The 16717-nt window shown below is 40.7% G+C and overlaps 1 protein-coding gene across 1 annotated transcript in view; it reads left to right on the top strand.

The window, feature by feature from the left end:
- The window catches only part of Rep (Rab escort protein), a 51712-nt gene extending 36079 nt beyond the window's left edge, over positions 1–15633 (top strand). Inside the window, exons 9-15 of the mRNA XM_065454339.1 lie at positions 1734–1850; positions 3588–3650; positions 3722–3779; positions 5857–5953; positions 8396–8494; positions 9146–9297; positions 15255–15633. Of these exons, the coding sequence (XP_065310411.1) occupies positions 1734–1850; positions 3588–3650; positions 3722–3779; positions 5857–5953; positions 8396–8494; positions 9146–9297; positions 15255–15545 (877 nt within the window). The 3' untranslated portion in view covers positions 15546–15633. The remainder of the gene's footprint in view (positions 1–1733; positions 1851–3587; positions 3651–3721; positions 3780–5856; positions 5954–8395; positions 8495–9145; positions 9298–15254) is intronic.
- Positions 15634–16717: the final 1084 nt, after the last annotated feature.

The following is a 16717-nucleotide window of genomic DNA, read 5'->3' as shown; positions in this document are numbered from 1 at the left end:
AGTAATTAATATAAAACGTAATTAGATTTTCTTTTCATTATTTAACTATTCATTTGGACTTCTCTTGCAAATAATATCTGCCTCTTTGAGTAATCCAGCTCAATGACTAGAATTATGCTATTTGCTACAGGCAATTTTTTTAAGTTCTGTATGGTTTTAAAAAAACACCCAGTATGTGTGCTTGTTAAATTTAGGTTTGACTGAGCTTAAGATGAAAAAAATAGCAATAATATGCAGTGAAATAGAAGAGAATAGGAAAAACTAGATATGCAGCATTGTCACTCGTCTCTTCTCTGGTTGTTGTATGCAACACAATGTTTCATTACAGCTGCAATTTAAAATTTTTAAATTTAATTTTATTTAAGTTCTACAACTAGTTCTAGCTGCTAATTATTGTGTCATCATCATGCGTGTCTAGTGTACCAGTCGGGCAGTATTTTGGCACTGGACTGATTAGAAGTTTGGGTAGGTGATCACTATGTCACAGTTGAACACACAAGGACCTTCACTGCTTTCTGGGCAAAAAACCATTGCAGGGATTGCTGACATCCCTAGTCTCTGTGCATTGTTCCGCCATTTGTGGTCTTTCCCTTTACTACCCAGTGCAGTGATGCTTTGCATGAAGTAGCCATCCTATTTATCACACATGAGTGCCTATGAGCTCATGCATCAGTTACTAGAAATCGGTGGGTTTCAAGTTCGATTCCCAGTTTAACCAGTAATGTGGTGGCATTTCCTTTTGTTTGCACGGATACCGAAGGGCTGGTTGGTGTAGTATTTGGTGAAGTGGCTTTACGAGATAGAGGCAAGACATTGCCTGATATGTAAGAATATACAAGATTGATGAGAACAGTGAAGTGCTGCAGGACTCATGTAAGAGTGTGGCCACTAATCTACAATATTTCATAATCAAAACAACCCAGCTTCTTGAATAGATTCATGAACATTTTGAGCATTCGCCGTAGTATTGCAAAGCCCCGTAATTTGTGGCCTTTCTTTCTCGAAGAGTCAGTTCACCTGACTTTTTTTTGTGGTTGAAGAGTAGAAAAACTTTTTTTTAAGGAAATGAAAATTGAAATAATACACCTACTCAAAAGTATTACAGATGAATGGGAGAAACGGTGACAATGTGAACTTTAAAAGCATTATCACCATAACCATTGTCTTTGATAGAGGAAGTGTATGTGTCCATATTGCCCGTAGACAAGCAGTATGTCTGTAAGCGAACAATCAGAGTACAGGAAAAGAAAAAGAAACAGGATTATATTGATGCTTTTCTTCTTCGCTGTTTGCCACATTGAAGTCCTTGCAGAGTAACTTTTGAAAACTTGGTTACATATATTGATTTTGCTCACTTAGTGTAATCATGGAAGTAAAGTTAGACGAGAAACATTTTTTTACCTGCACAGGAAGTGATAGTAACACTGATGAATCTTTGCTCTTCTGCTTGGTTATAGTACAGTGGTAAGTTAGTGACTTGGAATCTTGTGCTAGTACCAAGTATTTCACATACACAGATCCTTTCATATTCCTAACCTTTGCAACTGAGCAAGAAAAATAAAGCTTGTAACTCCGTCTTCCAAAATTCCTTGCTCAAAGCTTTTGTGTGCTGTTTTGTTTAATAAAGTCCTGTGCATGGCAAAATAAAAAGTTTTTCACAGCATTCAGTACAGTGGCCTTAATCTCCCTGTTTTTTGTCGTCTGAGCATAGCACACTGACTTGTGTGTTACAGGCTGTGCGCGGTCTATGGAGGCATCTATCACCTCCAGAGGGGGCCCAGCGCTCTCCTGGTCAATGAAGACGGTGCTTGCATAGGGATTGTGTCCAATGGCAGGCGGTTCAATTGCAGGTAAATGTGTCATGAATGTATTGTTGTGTGTTAGAATATAAGCCATTCAGCCAGCATTAACAGTAGCTTAATTTATTGCAATATATCTCATTCAGTATACTTTGCGTCGTATGATCTCATCTTTCATGGAGAAATATCATATAACCTTGTGTAAGGGCCATGCCCCTGGATTTGGGTCTAAACAATATGGGAAAAAATTTCCCCTTTTTTCCATGTCAGCTGCGGCTATATTTGAAGTAGTAACTTAGCGCGATGAAAACACGGAAACAAGAAAGGCGGACAAGGACAAGCGCTTCAGCTGCAGCTAGAATACAGTATGTCAGCATGGTATCGGTGTATTGCACCCATACACATTGGGGTCCCCTCTGTGGGAAGACGCTTGTCAACTTAACTGCTGGCATCATCATGAAATTTATTTCCCAGCACCTTGCCGTTTGTGCCGTCACATTTTCTGTGCATGCGAGGCTTTCAATGCTCTGCGCATATGTTGTTGCTTCTATGCCACCCAAAAGGCATGCAGTCGCTTGACTGCTACACTCCGTTCACATTTCGTGTGAAAACCTTGGGAGTTTTTCACCACACAGCCTTACGCATCGCAAGTTATTTGAGGGTGGCTTCACCTTTGAGAAGCATGGTACTGATGTAGTGCATAGAGGCATATCAGATGGTGTATTGGTAACCGCTGCGGTGGCTTAGTGGCTGTGGTGTTGCGCTGCTAAGTATAAGGTCGCGGGATCAAATCTTGGCCACGGTGGCCGCATTTCAATGGGAGCGAAATGAAAAAACCCCTGTGTTCCATGCATTGGGGGCATGTTAAAGATCCGCTGGTAGTCCAACTTAATCTGGAGTCCCCCACTACAACATGCCTCATAATTAATTTGTGGTTTTAGCACATAAAACCCCAGAATTCAATTAAGTTTGTATGGTGTATTGGTATACTCTTAAGTGGTCGACTAAGTGCCAGCAAAATTTGTATGCTGGCTCTCCAGCTAGTTCTCTACGCCTTGTCCTCTAGCATGTGAGAAATGTGTGTGCACCACATAAGGCAACGCCCATGGGCTCTGTGCTTCATTGTATACGCTTATACAGCACGATTTTGTCGCTCCTGTGCCAGCTGGAACGTACATAGGCATTCATATTTTGCATGAAAATTCCAGCAGTTTCTTTTATCATACGACCTTGCATGCAATACAGTATCCGAGGGTGGCTTCAGCTTGTAACAGCACACTTTCACTGAACGAGATCATGGCTAATGGGGCTAGCGGCTGCAAACAGAGCTAAAAGTAAGGCTTTGCAAGGTCATTTCACATGGCAGCAAGCATGTTAGTTTTTCAAAGCACATACAAATTCATTTACCTTTAACTTGTCTAAAAGTCACACCTAAAAATTTGGGCCCAAATTTATTGGGAAAAAATGTGCTGCCCTTACACAATAATAAATGCTATTTATTCATTATTGAAAAGTTTTTAAACATATCTTAAACAGTGAACATGTTCTAAGTGTGTGTTCTTCTGTTTACTTGCATTGTTTCCTTAGCTGCTAGGACATCTATCCAATGTGTCCAGCTTGCCTGTTTGCTGTGTGCATGTTCATACGTTCAAAGAAGTCATGCTGTACTGCCTAGTCAGTTTTCCTTGATGCTCTTGTTTTTGTCTTTACTTGAGCATGGTGGATCTTATGTTGACATTATAAGCACCGCATGTGTGTGTATTGTATTACGTATCTTGTGGTGTGCAGATGGGTTGTCATGGGAGCAAGCTATGCCCCAGCTGAAATTTCTTCATCGAGGGACCTGCAAAGGTAATGCCTCTGGCATGACAAAAGAAAATGTGACACGCCACATCTTTACATGTGACTCGCATTGCTTGCAGAGTCTCACGAGCCATCGTTATCTCTGATGAGTCACTGCATCCAGCAGAAAAAGAGCAGGTAAATATGACTCCAGACTCAGACTGTCATATTTACTGGTGCCACATTGTCTTAAAGGCACGAAAACTTCATTCTTAGCTCCAGCTTGTGCTGAAACAAAAGGAAGAAGAAAGGCATTCTGTTTCAAGGGGAAAGTTTGGGCGCTTCCTTATTGTATCACCTAAACAAAATGTTAATAATCATACACATGTAAAGTGGGAAACCAGCCATAGGAATTACCTTTCTCACACCGCATACCATTCCATTCCGAATGTTGTTGGCAGTGGTTCTTTCTCTTTGGGAATGCTAATTTCTGTTCTCAAGTACCTTGTGCACCTACTACATACTGTGGGCATTTGGTATTGTGTGCACATCCAGATTCCATAAAAAAAAATGAGATAATGTTGCACATTCATCAGCACTTTGTTTTCACAGATTACTGATAAATGTTAACTGGAGCACTTCATTTCACCACAGAATCTGAGGACATGTTTTAGAAATTTGTGAAGCACAGAATTTTTGCTAAATGGATATGCCTTCATTGCTGCTCAGCTTCAGCTCTGCAATTGGGACATGTACTCTAAGTAAATAATTGTAACATTAATTAGTATGACTTGTAATTGGCTGACATCACTCAGCAGTTCTTCATGCAAGGAAATGTCTGCCTAGTGTAGTAATACAACTGATGCGACAGAATTGCGCAGTATCTGCCACAGTTGGTTTTAGTAAATTTGTTTGTACTAAAAATATCACCTAGTTTTTACACATGCAGAACATTTGCATGTGTACAGAGTATTTATTATTGAATTTTTGCGCTTCAAAAATCTATAATCAGCTCAGCTGCAATATTGTGTGGAAAAGAAACTTCGCTGTGGTAGAAGTTGCAGATTTGTGCAAGGCCACCTTTTTTTCAAGCCCATTAATATGGCTCCATTACATATAATTTGCATTAATGTTATAACATTCTTTTTCGTTTGCTTTCTCAGTTGCCATAATCCTCCTGTTACATTCATGCAAACACAGTATCCTGATTGAAAACACTATTATTACCTTGTTTGTACAGAATGCAGTAATTTGTGCTGTGAAATCAGTACATCTTTCATTGTAAAGCTGAAGCAACAAAACTGGGAGTGTATTTTGGTTAATCACTTATGGAATTTTTTTTTTCACGCGTTGTAACAAAGCATGACAGCAACAAGCAATCATCAGCACCATGACATGCCTGTTGGTCATCTGCTCAATGCACGCTAAATTACTCTTTATTGAAATGAAATATATCCACATATATTGGCATCTAGTATGTGTGTGTAAATGTTTGAAATTTCTAGTATAATTTCAATAGAAATAATATTCGATTCAAGTATTCAAAACTCAAAATTGTTGAATATTCACTTCTGTTTGATATCTATAACAACACTGGCTGGAGTCTATAAAAAGAAAGACGGAGGGGAGTGGTGATTGCTACGAATGATCCTGTTGCTAGAAAGGCATAGTTGCACGGATGCACCACTGTTTAAGTTGTACAATAATTTCAGAAGAGTCATTCAATAAAGATGCTTTGCCTTTATGCAGCCTGCGAATTTGCTGTCTGGACTTAGATTTATTATTTAGCTGTTCTGACCATGTTTGCATTCCTTTAAAACAATGTGCAGTGCTGTCCTTGTGAATCTGGTGACATACTTTTCATTTGTATCATTACTGCCATTGTCATAGTGCACAAGGTTTGACCACTTTTCACTTGTTTCTCATTCACAAGCTCCTCGGTAGACTTGACGTCCACTTGTGAATGGAATTGTATACATTAAGTAATGTGAATGGTGGGCCTTTTTTTTTCTTAACAAACAGACAATATGTAACCTTCACATTTTACTTTTTTTGGAAATAACAAAATATTCTGTTTGATTTGATATTTTATGGTTGATTTTCTCTAATATTCGTATTCGATTTGGAACTTTGTGTCTAGTGTCTACTGAAAGTGATGCCGCCAAAAATGGTTGATAAAAATATGGCCTTGGATGGTGAAGATGTATGCATATAAACTTGAAATTCAGAGTTACAGCGTTCCCAAAGTCATCTCACCAACTGCTTACCTTGGCAGGTCACGCTACTCAGACTTCAGCGAAGCGACCAGCTACCACGTTCAGTTATGGTACAAGAGCAGGGTCCTGGCATGATGGTCTGTCCACCTGGACTTTGTAAGTGCTCAAGCTGTTGATCAGAATGAGTGGAAAAGAGGCAACCATGTCAAGACAGTGGTGGCACCTTTAGGCCTAGCCATCTAGTGAATTAGACTGGCCTGCCATTGTCACTGAAACATCTTGAGGATTCTGTAAACATGTGTGCCAGTAGAGAGGTCCTCTGCTGTGGATCACTGAAGCTGATGAACTATACCGATAAAGGCATACAAATATTACAGTAGAGTTTGCATTAGAACTAATCAATATCTAATTATAAAGTGCATACTGGGACATGTTTCTGCAAGGCAGAAAACATCAAGTGCCTGACATTGATGTCATCAGGAGTAATAGTTGCATTCATGTTCTTTTAATGTTTCACTCTGGGCACATTAATATTTTTTTTACAAAACTAAAAGCTGTGCCTTCGTTTTCATCTTGTTTCTCTTGTATCTGTGCATGTTTGTCCTAGGTGTGTACTGGTATGCAAGGACTCTTCATTTTTAAATGTCTTTTTGTCTATATACCAGTGGAAAAAAAATAGCAGTTCAGTGCTCTTTGAGTAAATTTAACTCTAGAAGATTAGAGAAGTGGCCACTATAATGCAAGTATATTCTTGTTCCATTCTGTATTTTTCTCATTGCATAGTGGTCCCCGTGATAACATGTAGTTTTTATGTCTGCTGGAAAGCATTTTAGCGCAGGTGGACAGAAACAAGAAGAATGAACACGTTGACACCATGAACTTCAACAGTTATTCTCTTGCAATTGACACGCCCGAGGGCGCAGGATCAAGCCGCGGCGGCTGCATTTTGATGGGGCAAAATGTAACATTGCCAGTGTATCATGCATTTACTGCATGTTAAAGAACCCCAGGCAGTCAAAATTAATTTGGAATCCACCACTACAGTGTGCCTCAAAATCATATTACATAAAATCCCAGAATTTAAAGAAAGAAATTCACACACTTCTCTGTCTGCCAGTACTATAATGCCTTCCGGGTGTGTTTACAAGCATTCCCAACACAAAGCTGTACTCTTCTCTCGGGTCACAAAATGGAGGAATGCACATAAACATCTGGACCTCCATCTTCAAGTAGTGAAGATGAAAACATTGAGACCATAAGTTAGGGCTAGTTTTTATGTGCAGGTGTAATTGGCCAGCTCGTGAAATCGGCGGTGTTTGTTTGACGCCATGAAGCAAGCGAACGAGGGAGGCGCCTGGGCCTCCGTGTTGGCTCTGGTTTGTCTGCACATTTAATTAGCACTATGGGCAACGACAATGCAGAAATTTGTGGATAAAAAATCATTAAGCATCCTTTATACTCTATAAAATAACACTTTGAACACAAAGTCTGATGCTCATATGCCTGAAATTGCATTGCTGAAATGTTTGCTATTAATGGATAACGAAAAAATTTATGAAGAAGCAACCTTGCTTACTATTCACGAATACAGAATACATTGAGCATGCATTGGGAGGTGGTTATATGCAGCACTATATTTCACTCTGCTATGGGGGGTGCTCCCCCTTACCATTGTGCCTTACCCATACGTGGAAGCCAACTGGTACTTCAAGCGCCACTTCCTCAAGCAACGCATTTATAACGCTGCATTTATAATGCCTGCCACCGCCTCTGATCGCAATTGCTGCAACCAGAGGTGAAATTGCTGCATTCTTTCTCTGTAACAGTTAGCGCTTTATTAGCTTTCATGGGGGAAGAATGCGAGAATGCTCCCTTTACCAGCGGTACCACCATACTATCGCACTGTACGGTTGCACAGGCTTTATCCTGAGAGTGATCAGCTTTGGGGGCAGTCTAGGTGGGCCGACGGCTTGTAGCTTTGCGTGCGCTGTGTTCTCGCTGCTCGGTTTGCATTGAAGCAATAGACAGCATGAAGGTCACTTCGCTCGCTCCTGCTGCCGCGATTCCTCATGCCAGCGTTATGACAGCTAGTGTCTATGGTCATTGAGTGTGGAGTGTTCATGTCTGCCTGTGCACACTGACACCATGCTAGGTAATTTAGATACTAAGCAAATGTTTACAACGGGGCCTTCTACTCCTGTGGCTGCTGTGTATGGTGCAGCTGCATGAGCCGTGTTTTGAATACGATCTGCGATGCGGACAGTATAGGCATCTAGGTGCACCAAGGGCCCATAGCGTCTTATGCGCTACTGCACCCATATGCTTGCGCATCACCCGCAGTGATGAAGTGAAACATCACCGTAACTATTTCACTATGTCAGTCCTAATGTTACAAATTGTTTAGCTTTTCTGTAGTGCTTATGGACCATCACTTTGATACTGCTGGTTCGTTGTTCCACATGCATAGAAACAGTTAAAGGGACAGTGCAACACATGTGGCTGCCTTAGTGTCTTGTGGTGACACTTAACACTCCGGAGCGTCTGTTGTGAAAAATAATGGAAAACATATTGATTACAGTTCAATTTCTGTTGTTGCAGATGTTGTCCACTTGACCTGCCCCAGTGTTCACGAAACTGCCGAACAAGACTTGGCACCCGCTGTGAAAATGCTTTTTGACACAACACAGTCACCTCAAGGTACAGGCCACCGATTTAGGCTGGAGGCAGAATTTCTTTGGCACTCCCCCCCTTATTTTCTGTTGTCCTATGGTATCTTTGAAGTACAGAAGTATTCTGCGTCCAGCACTGCACTTACACTCCACATTACAGTCCCTGCCAACCTCGAATAAACGAAACTAATTGGACTTTGCATTGAAAGGATGAATGGTCGTGTGTTAGTGCCATGCCTTGCTCATGACATTAAAAGAAGCTGGGAAGTGATATGCCAGCATTATATCTTTGACAAGACAAAATTCTGAGTGTACAACATCAGGTCTTTGCATTTGCAACAGTGCCATGATCTTGAAGCTGTGCTTTTGGCACACTGTAAAGCCACAGGTCAACCTCAGACAAGTGGAATGCACTCTGCACAATTCTGAATGAGAGCCAATTTTTGTTCCACAGAATTGAGTTTAGAGTTTCAAAGGCATGAATAGCAAAAGCCGACTGTAAAACACCGATTATATTATCCTACGAAGGCAATGACAATAATTGTCGCATGTTTTGGATGCCACCTGTACTTGCATGCATAGTACATCACAGTACTACATCCTGTGTTTAAATAAAGGCTGGCAGTACTCCAGAAAGCCTGTATGCATGCGGTATAGAAACCTTTCTTTGGTTGCATAGGTGAGGACAAGTCTAAGCCAAAGGCATTGTACATACTGTACTTCAATGTTGAAGACACAACGCAAGCACCCCTGAACGAAAACTGTCCACCTGGGCTGGTACTTGTCTCATCTCCAGGCCCTCACCTGGACTATGAGCACCCAGTCAATGAGGTAGGCACCGCATGCTGTTGTTTCATACCTGACCATTGGCAAGTTGTACCTTTCTTTGCATGATTCTCAGTGAGCTTGCTATCACTATGGTGCACTTCACAGATTGCATCTGACAGATAAGTGGAGTGCTGACTCTGAAGAGCTTGTCATCCTCTGCGCCATCTTTTTGAGCATGAAATGCCTGTGCCAACAGAATTTCAGCAATGCTGCCACAAGAGCCCTGCAGTGCTTATCCAAATGCCACTCATTGTCAGTCATCAAGGCAAACTTCACAGCACTGGTGGGAATGAAACTTCTGCCCTCCCAAATTGGCTGTGGGAGAATAGTGAACTGAGCAAGTTGGTAACAGCCCACAATTATGATAGCAGCAAAAAACCAGACAAGAGAGAACAGGTGTGATAGGACTAAATAGTAATTGACATTCCTCCAAAGGAAATCTTTATATACAGCAGTATGCTTGTTCTTTTTGTAATGCCAGTGCGGAGCATGCAGAGTGAAGCATTTTTTTAGCTCTTTTGTTACTGTGCCTGTTTAAATCGATTAACAATTTTTCTACACGCTGTTAAACATCTTTGTTGGAATTCTGCTAAAAATGTCACCCACCATATTAAATGACTGCACTTTAGTTATGTCAGATTTGACCATTTGTAGCAGATTGGAGAATCTGGAAAAATAAAACTTGGACTGGAGGTATTGTCAGAGGTAGCCTCCAGTGCGCCTAGCACTTCCTCAAGAAACAATTGGCACTTTGATTGACTTGACAACATAATTTTTAAATGACAGCAGCAGTGAAGATAAAGAAGCTTCTTTCGTGTTGTCTGATTTTCTGATCTGACACCTAGGCTGTTTTTAACCATGTCTCTAACAACAGTAGATGCTCATGAGTGCGTTTTATTTTGATAATTGTGTTCAATTAATATCTAATGCAACTTTATTTTTCTCACCACGGGTTGCTTTGATCCATCAATGTTTCTACAGCGCATGTACAAATTATTACGAGTAATCCTTCCCATCATGTGGGGTTTTTACTTGCACAAGAGCACCTAGTTGATTTCAAGCTGGCCTTCTACCGAAGCTTGACCTGCGGTCTCTCTTATATTTTGAACACCACCTGTGTAAGTGCCCTTATTCAGTACTGTACAATATTATGCAACACTCCACATCACTGTACAGGAACTGAACAAAGTATGTGGAAGCCTAAACGCTAGTTGAATGCACACTGGACCCTTGCTTGCGTAGAAACATTGATCGATTGCAATAATCCAGTATGAGGAGGCTTCCGCATGCTCCCTGACCTGACAACTATTACTTAGCAAGCTTAAAGAATGCAATAAAAAACAAACCAGCTGCCTTCTGCAGTGAGTAAAAACAAATGGTTCCTGTACAATAGGAACTTAGCCGTTTTCACATTTGCGAAGCTACTGCTGCCGCGCATAGTACGAGCATCACTATGGGTAGTATTGGCACCAAAAATTTTTTATAATTTTTTGCGTGATCTGACTCACAAAATTTTAAAACTAGGACCTAGGTGCATATTTTGCGTACTTCAGATTTTCTTTTTTCTTTATTTTTTTACTCTCAGTACTTATACTAAAAGCAGCAAATTATTACCTTCACTCCTGTTCCTTGAGCTGCTTCTTCAAAGTCTCACATAGGAATTCTTGAAAACTCACTGAGCAATTATTACTGCTTTACATCAGTTCATAACACTGGTGATCTGGCTATAATTTTATCTATTGCACTCTATGCTGAGACTACATCGTCTTGAAAAGATATGGTAAAACATGAAAGCACTGAAAATAAGCACAATGCTAATGGTAACGAAAGAGTTAAAAGTATAAATGTCAGTTGCTAGTCAGCAATGGTCCTGTCCTGCCTGCCATCTTTCAGCTTGGCTTTGGCAGTGTTGAATGACCGGGAGCTCTTCAATGGCAGCATGCATTTAGAGGAACTACCACTGCTCTGTGTGTGTGTGTGTGTGTGTGTTCTTTCCTGCCAAGCCAGGAAGGTTGGTTCGAGGCCCCTTTGAAAAACACTTCCAACAGGTCCAGTTGCAGCACCTGTTTTTGTTTCAGAGCTGCAAGTTGACTTTTTTTCAGATTGTCTGCCTTTCCTCGATTTTGCTAAATATGTGAGGGCCCAAATATAGCTTCTGGCTGCAAGAGTAACTAGAATTTAGACATTTTATTTTAACTGCAAATAATTTTGCAAGTTTTATGTGCATTTGAATAGGGAGGACTTTGAGCTAAATATTTCTGCTAACATAGCTTTTAAATGGTTTAAAATATTTAGAAAAGTGCTGTATTTCAAGAGAAAGTCACTGGGTTTTGTTATTACAGCCAGTATTTTGCAGCAATGCCTTTTTCAGTGCTGATGCCTTTCGGTGCTTTCTTTTTTAGTGCTCAAGCAACGTGGTCGAGCATAGAACGTGGCCACTCACGAACACGAAAAGTGTGCATTAGCATTGACAAAGGCATTGCTACAAAATGCAGGTCCATATGTGGCCATGCACTTACTGGCTCAACGTGTTGCCATGATTCAGCAACAGAGTTATGGAAATAATTTTGAGCAATAATTATATGATATGTACTTTTGTGCTAGTGCACAAGTGACATTTGGAGTTAGTGCATTAAGGGAAAGTCTTACCTTGGGAAATTCAGTCTAAGCACATAGAAATAGAGAAGTTGGTTTGGTTACCTTTCTCTAAATGAACTTTGATATTTGTTGCATTTAAAATAAAAATCTGTTGACTGCTGGAAACAAATGACTTGTTGAGGCCATTTTTTTTTTCACAGAAATTTGGCAATTTTGTTTGAAGGTGAAGCATTGAAAGCATTGCACTCAAGCTTCTCACAGGGTGTTGTAACAATACATATAGGTAGAGTTACTGTATGTGCTCTACATGGGTGTGAACACAGCTAAGCGAGGCAACTGCTGCTGCACAGCAGGAATATGCACCGTGGCACGTGTGTTGCAGGCGTGTCGCAGGCGTTACGCCTCGATCGTGCAGGAGACAAAACCAAAGACGAAATAATTACATAGCTTGACGTTTACTGTTCGTTCTGCTCAGACATGTGCGAATGGTGGCATGCTGCAGCCACTTGTTCAGTCTGTGCACTTTCACAGCCAAACGCGCTGCATGTGGGCCTTTTAACCCTCCACACGTGGGTCATGCATGCACTGTTGATACCAGGACAGCACAATGATGTCATCCGTCTAATTTCTTTTGCAAGAAGATATTGCAGAAAATAATGTATCCACTTGGCAATGAAAAATTGTCACCAATCTTTATACCACCAAAATTGTAATATTTATTTATTTTTACATACTGCAGCCCTTTAGCAGGGCTATTGAAGGTACGGGCATATGGTACAAATAAACAAAAAATTTTGTAGTAAAAATGAACCTGTGAGGCACTAATAAATGAGATCCATCTAATATATTTAAAAATTATCATTTGGGTAATGACCAGATATTTCCAGGTATTCAATACAACTATTTTTCTTCTTGTTCACGAACCTCTTGCCACTTCATCGGATGTTGTGTGCTGTAATTTGTTTACATTGTTTTTACAGTGAAGCTGTCTATGACTAGTATCTGGAAAACAATGTGTCCGAGATGTTGACCAAAACGAATCACGTGGGCCGATCCTGGTGATAGTACAGAAAGGGTCGAAGCTCAATGGCATATGCCCTTGTGGGCTCGCTAGTCTATGACAAAGTGTGTTGAAATGTCCTTGTATATGTATCAAGTAAAAAGAGAGAGAGGGAGGGGGGCGGGGAGGGGAAGAAGAAAGTAATGCTGGTGCCCGAATGCTTGTCTATGACGATGCGTGTCGAAACGTCAATGTATGTGTACATTAAGAAAAAAAGAAAAAAGAAAATGACATGTAAAAAAATTTTTAAAAAAGAAGTTATGTGTTTGTGCCTTTATTCATTGAATAAAGCATAACCACCATAAAGAACTTACTATAGCTATTGAGCAATACAGCTTTGCTGGTCTTCTATCTTCACATAGTGGAAGGGCTCTGAATTTCATAAAGGTTCTACATTCTTCTCTTTATAATTTGTTTTGACTGTGTGCTTGATTACTTGCGTGGGATTATCGCAGAGCGGAACATGCTACCACAATATTACCTCCACGTGATATCAACTTTACATGTCACGTCACTTCCTTGCATCACATTGCTGCTGCATGCTTTGCAAATGATGGTTTTTCTTTTGTCTTATTTTTACCTTTTGCAATTTGATCTTTTATTATGTGTTGATATTTGTTCTGTTTTTGCTTACCCTTTAACTGGAAGTGCTTTTTTTTTTGTGCCTTGTATAAGTTTTGTACAAGCCTGGGTGTTTTTTTTTTTTTTTATCCTGTACCATGCCAAATTGAACACTTGTACCTCATGTTAGCTATTAATGCGGAAGTATTTTATGGATCATGAGGCGGAAACTGCGACATTGTTGGCGTTGGCATGACCCTGATGGTCCAAAAAGCAAGGCGAGCCAATCAAGGCAGTTGATGACGCCAATTATTAAGACAGTCAGCTAAGGCAGATTAAATTTTAAGTAAGCTAGAGTTCATTGCGGCACTCGAACTCATGGCCATTGGTGGGAATCGAACCCACAACCTTTGGTGCTAATTAAAGCGAAGTTAAATTATGACGACTGAAAGAGCATAGGCATCGCGAGGTGGTTGCAATGCTTTCGCATTCATCCACGTAGAATGAATGCAAATACGCCCCTTGAATTTTATCGTTTCGCTTTCAACCACTGCAGCCTTGGCTGCCAAAGGTAGCAGTACTGCATGAATAAATAAATACAGTGCTCAACTTATTCCAGGCTGCACAATCGCTTTGTATACTGAGTCGTATCCCCACTCCACAGGCATAATTTATACACCTCAGCAAAAAACATTATTCGCAAACAAGTACCACATTATGCAACTAAAGCCTCTCATCACACCGATAACAAATACAGATCTAATGCAGCACAAGTATGCAGCGGCAGGAAAAAAAAAAAAACAGGAACGGCTAAACAACACGATAGTCTCTTGTCAAGCTTCTTGCATTGTTATTAGGCGTAATACACATTTTGTCTAGTGCGGCAAAGCATGTCAAAGCACATCTGTAATTTGGAATGCACATAAGACATTCGCCATCACTTTTTGTATTGGGCCTAACAGCGCAAATTACTCTAGCGCATTTGTAATTTTATGTCTGTCTTGCACCCAGGCACTCATCTTTGTTCTTGTTAGCCTACAAAATTTTATTTAATTGTTTCCAAAATCAGGTTCCTTGCCTGCCTAAATAAAAATGTTTGCAGCGTACTATGCATGGTATACCTTCCGTGGGAAGGCAGGCTTAATTGGTCGCTGTTGAGCAGCACTTACCGATTTCACAGTAATAACAAGCTTTGACAAATGGCTACAGATTATTGTTGTGCTACTCCAAGTGTTCCAAAGAGATCAGTTTTTCTGCTACGAAAATTGCTACAAATCCTAAGCTGGCTGGACCACCACTGCAAATGACTCGGAACACACGTATGAATTTCTTGCAAGCAGGCCAGCGTCTTGAGATGCTTCATACGTTTCGATTTCATTTCAACAGCCCTCTAACTATAGTTTAACTTTGCGAGCAGGCCATTTGCAGAACTTTTGTAAAAGCTTCACCTAAGCTGTTATATGTGATATGTCCATGTTAGACGATCTAACAGATGCAGTTCCTAAAATTTTGATACTCATTTTTGGTGCAGAGTTAGAAAGTTGGAAAGCTTGAGCTGAAACTTTTTTTTCACTGTTCACAGATTTTCAGTCATCTTTTGTAAGATAGTTTGGGCCCTTAACAAAAATTCCACTTCCAACAGTCTATAAAATTTAGCCGCCTGTCTTACATGCAGCATTTTTCATTCAGGTGGCCCCATCATTGTGTAATGAATATTGCTGCCTGTTCCTTTTCTTTTCAGGCGAGGGAAGTCTTTCAGAGAATGTATCCCAATGAGGAGTTCCTGCCACGGGCACCCGATCCAGAGGAGATCCTCCTTGAGCATGAAAATAATCCTGGAGACCATGGGCTGCCTACTGAGGAAAGGGATGGTGAATTGACTGCAGCCAAGACTGAACTGGGCACAGGCAAAGAGCAAATAGAGAAGAAGGGCAATGAGCCAGAAAGTGGTAAAGGCGATGACATCAATGCCTCCAAACGTGTTTTGGCCACATCAAATTCTGGCGGTGCTACTTCATCTGGGGATTCATGAAGTTTGACATACTTCATCTGTGCCTACAGCGTTGCTTCTGTACATGTAAATCTGTTTTTTTAATTAAAATGGTGCTTAGTCTTGCTAAGCTGGTGGCATTACAAAATTAAGAAGTATGTTTGGTTGAATGCATGAAGCCCAGGCTCCACTACATCTAGAAAAGCAACAGGTAAAAACACACACACACACACACTACTTGAACTTTGGTTTTGGTAATATTAACCAAAAAGAAATTGTATGAATTTGTTTGTTCTTATGTTGCATTGCATATTTGCAATTCCAGAAGAATAACATTCTAGCTTGTCTTATACGAGGGGCATGCATAAAGCTCGAATTATCACTGCCATAGAAAGGCACACACAACAGGCATCAAAATGCAAATGTGCCTGTCTAGTTAGCACAACACAAAACTTGTGTTCTATATATTACCACGCAACACTGTTAGGGCACCAAAACAAAAATGGCAGCACCCATTTGGAAAGTTGAAACACATGCAGTGATCTACTTTCTATTTGAAGGGAAAGGATACCAAGAAGATTCATGCCGAGCTGGTGGTGGTGTACAGCGACAATGCCCTGGCTTACGACACTGTTATCAAATGGTGCATACGATTTCAGTATGGTCAAACAAGCCTGAACGATGAAGAATGAAGTCGCCACCTGTTGCTCGATGGTGCAAGATCGCGCAAGTGGAGGCTCTAGTGCTCGCTGATCGGCAGATAACTGTTGAGGAATTAGTAGAACAAGTTAACGTGAGTGCAGGCTCTGTGGCACAACATACTTCATAACAACCTGCACATGACGAAAGTTGCTGTGCGCTGGGTTCCGCATTTGCCAATGCCAATGCAAAAAGACTTGTGGAAGGAAGCAGCCGCAAAAATGTTGAAGCTTTGTGAGACCAACCCTGGCGACATTTTTGACTGCCTGATAACCATGGATGAGTGTTGGGTGCACAATTATGACACAGAAACTAAACTGCATAGCAAACAATGGAAGCATGGAAACTCACCCAGGCCAAAAAAGGTCAGGGTAGTGCCGTCATCAGGCAAGGTCATGATGGGACTGCCTTTATGATCTTCTCACAGATTATGCCCGCAAAGGCCAAACTTTCACAGAAACGAGACGAAACAGTTCCGTTCGATGCGAATGAAATTAAGATTCTTTTTATAGTGA

Source organism: Dermacentor albipictus, chromosome 3 (assembly GCF_038994185.2).
Source record: "Dermacentor albipictus isolate Rhodes 1998 colony chromosome 3, USDA_Dalb.pri_finalv2, whole genome shotgun sequence".
Classification (NCBI taxonomy): Eukaryota; Metazoa; Arthropoda; class Arachnida; order Ixodida; family Ixodidae; genus Dermacentor; species Dermacentor albipictus.
The sequence above is the reverse complement of the archived record's forward strand: the minus strand, read 5'-3'. Positions and strand labels throughout refer to the sequence as shown.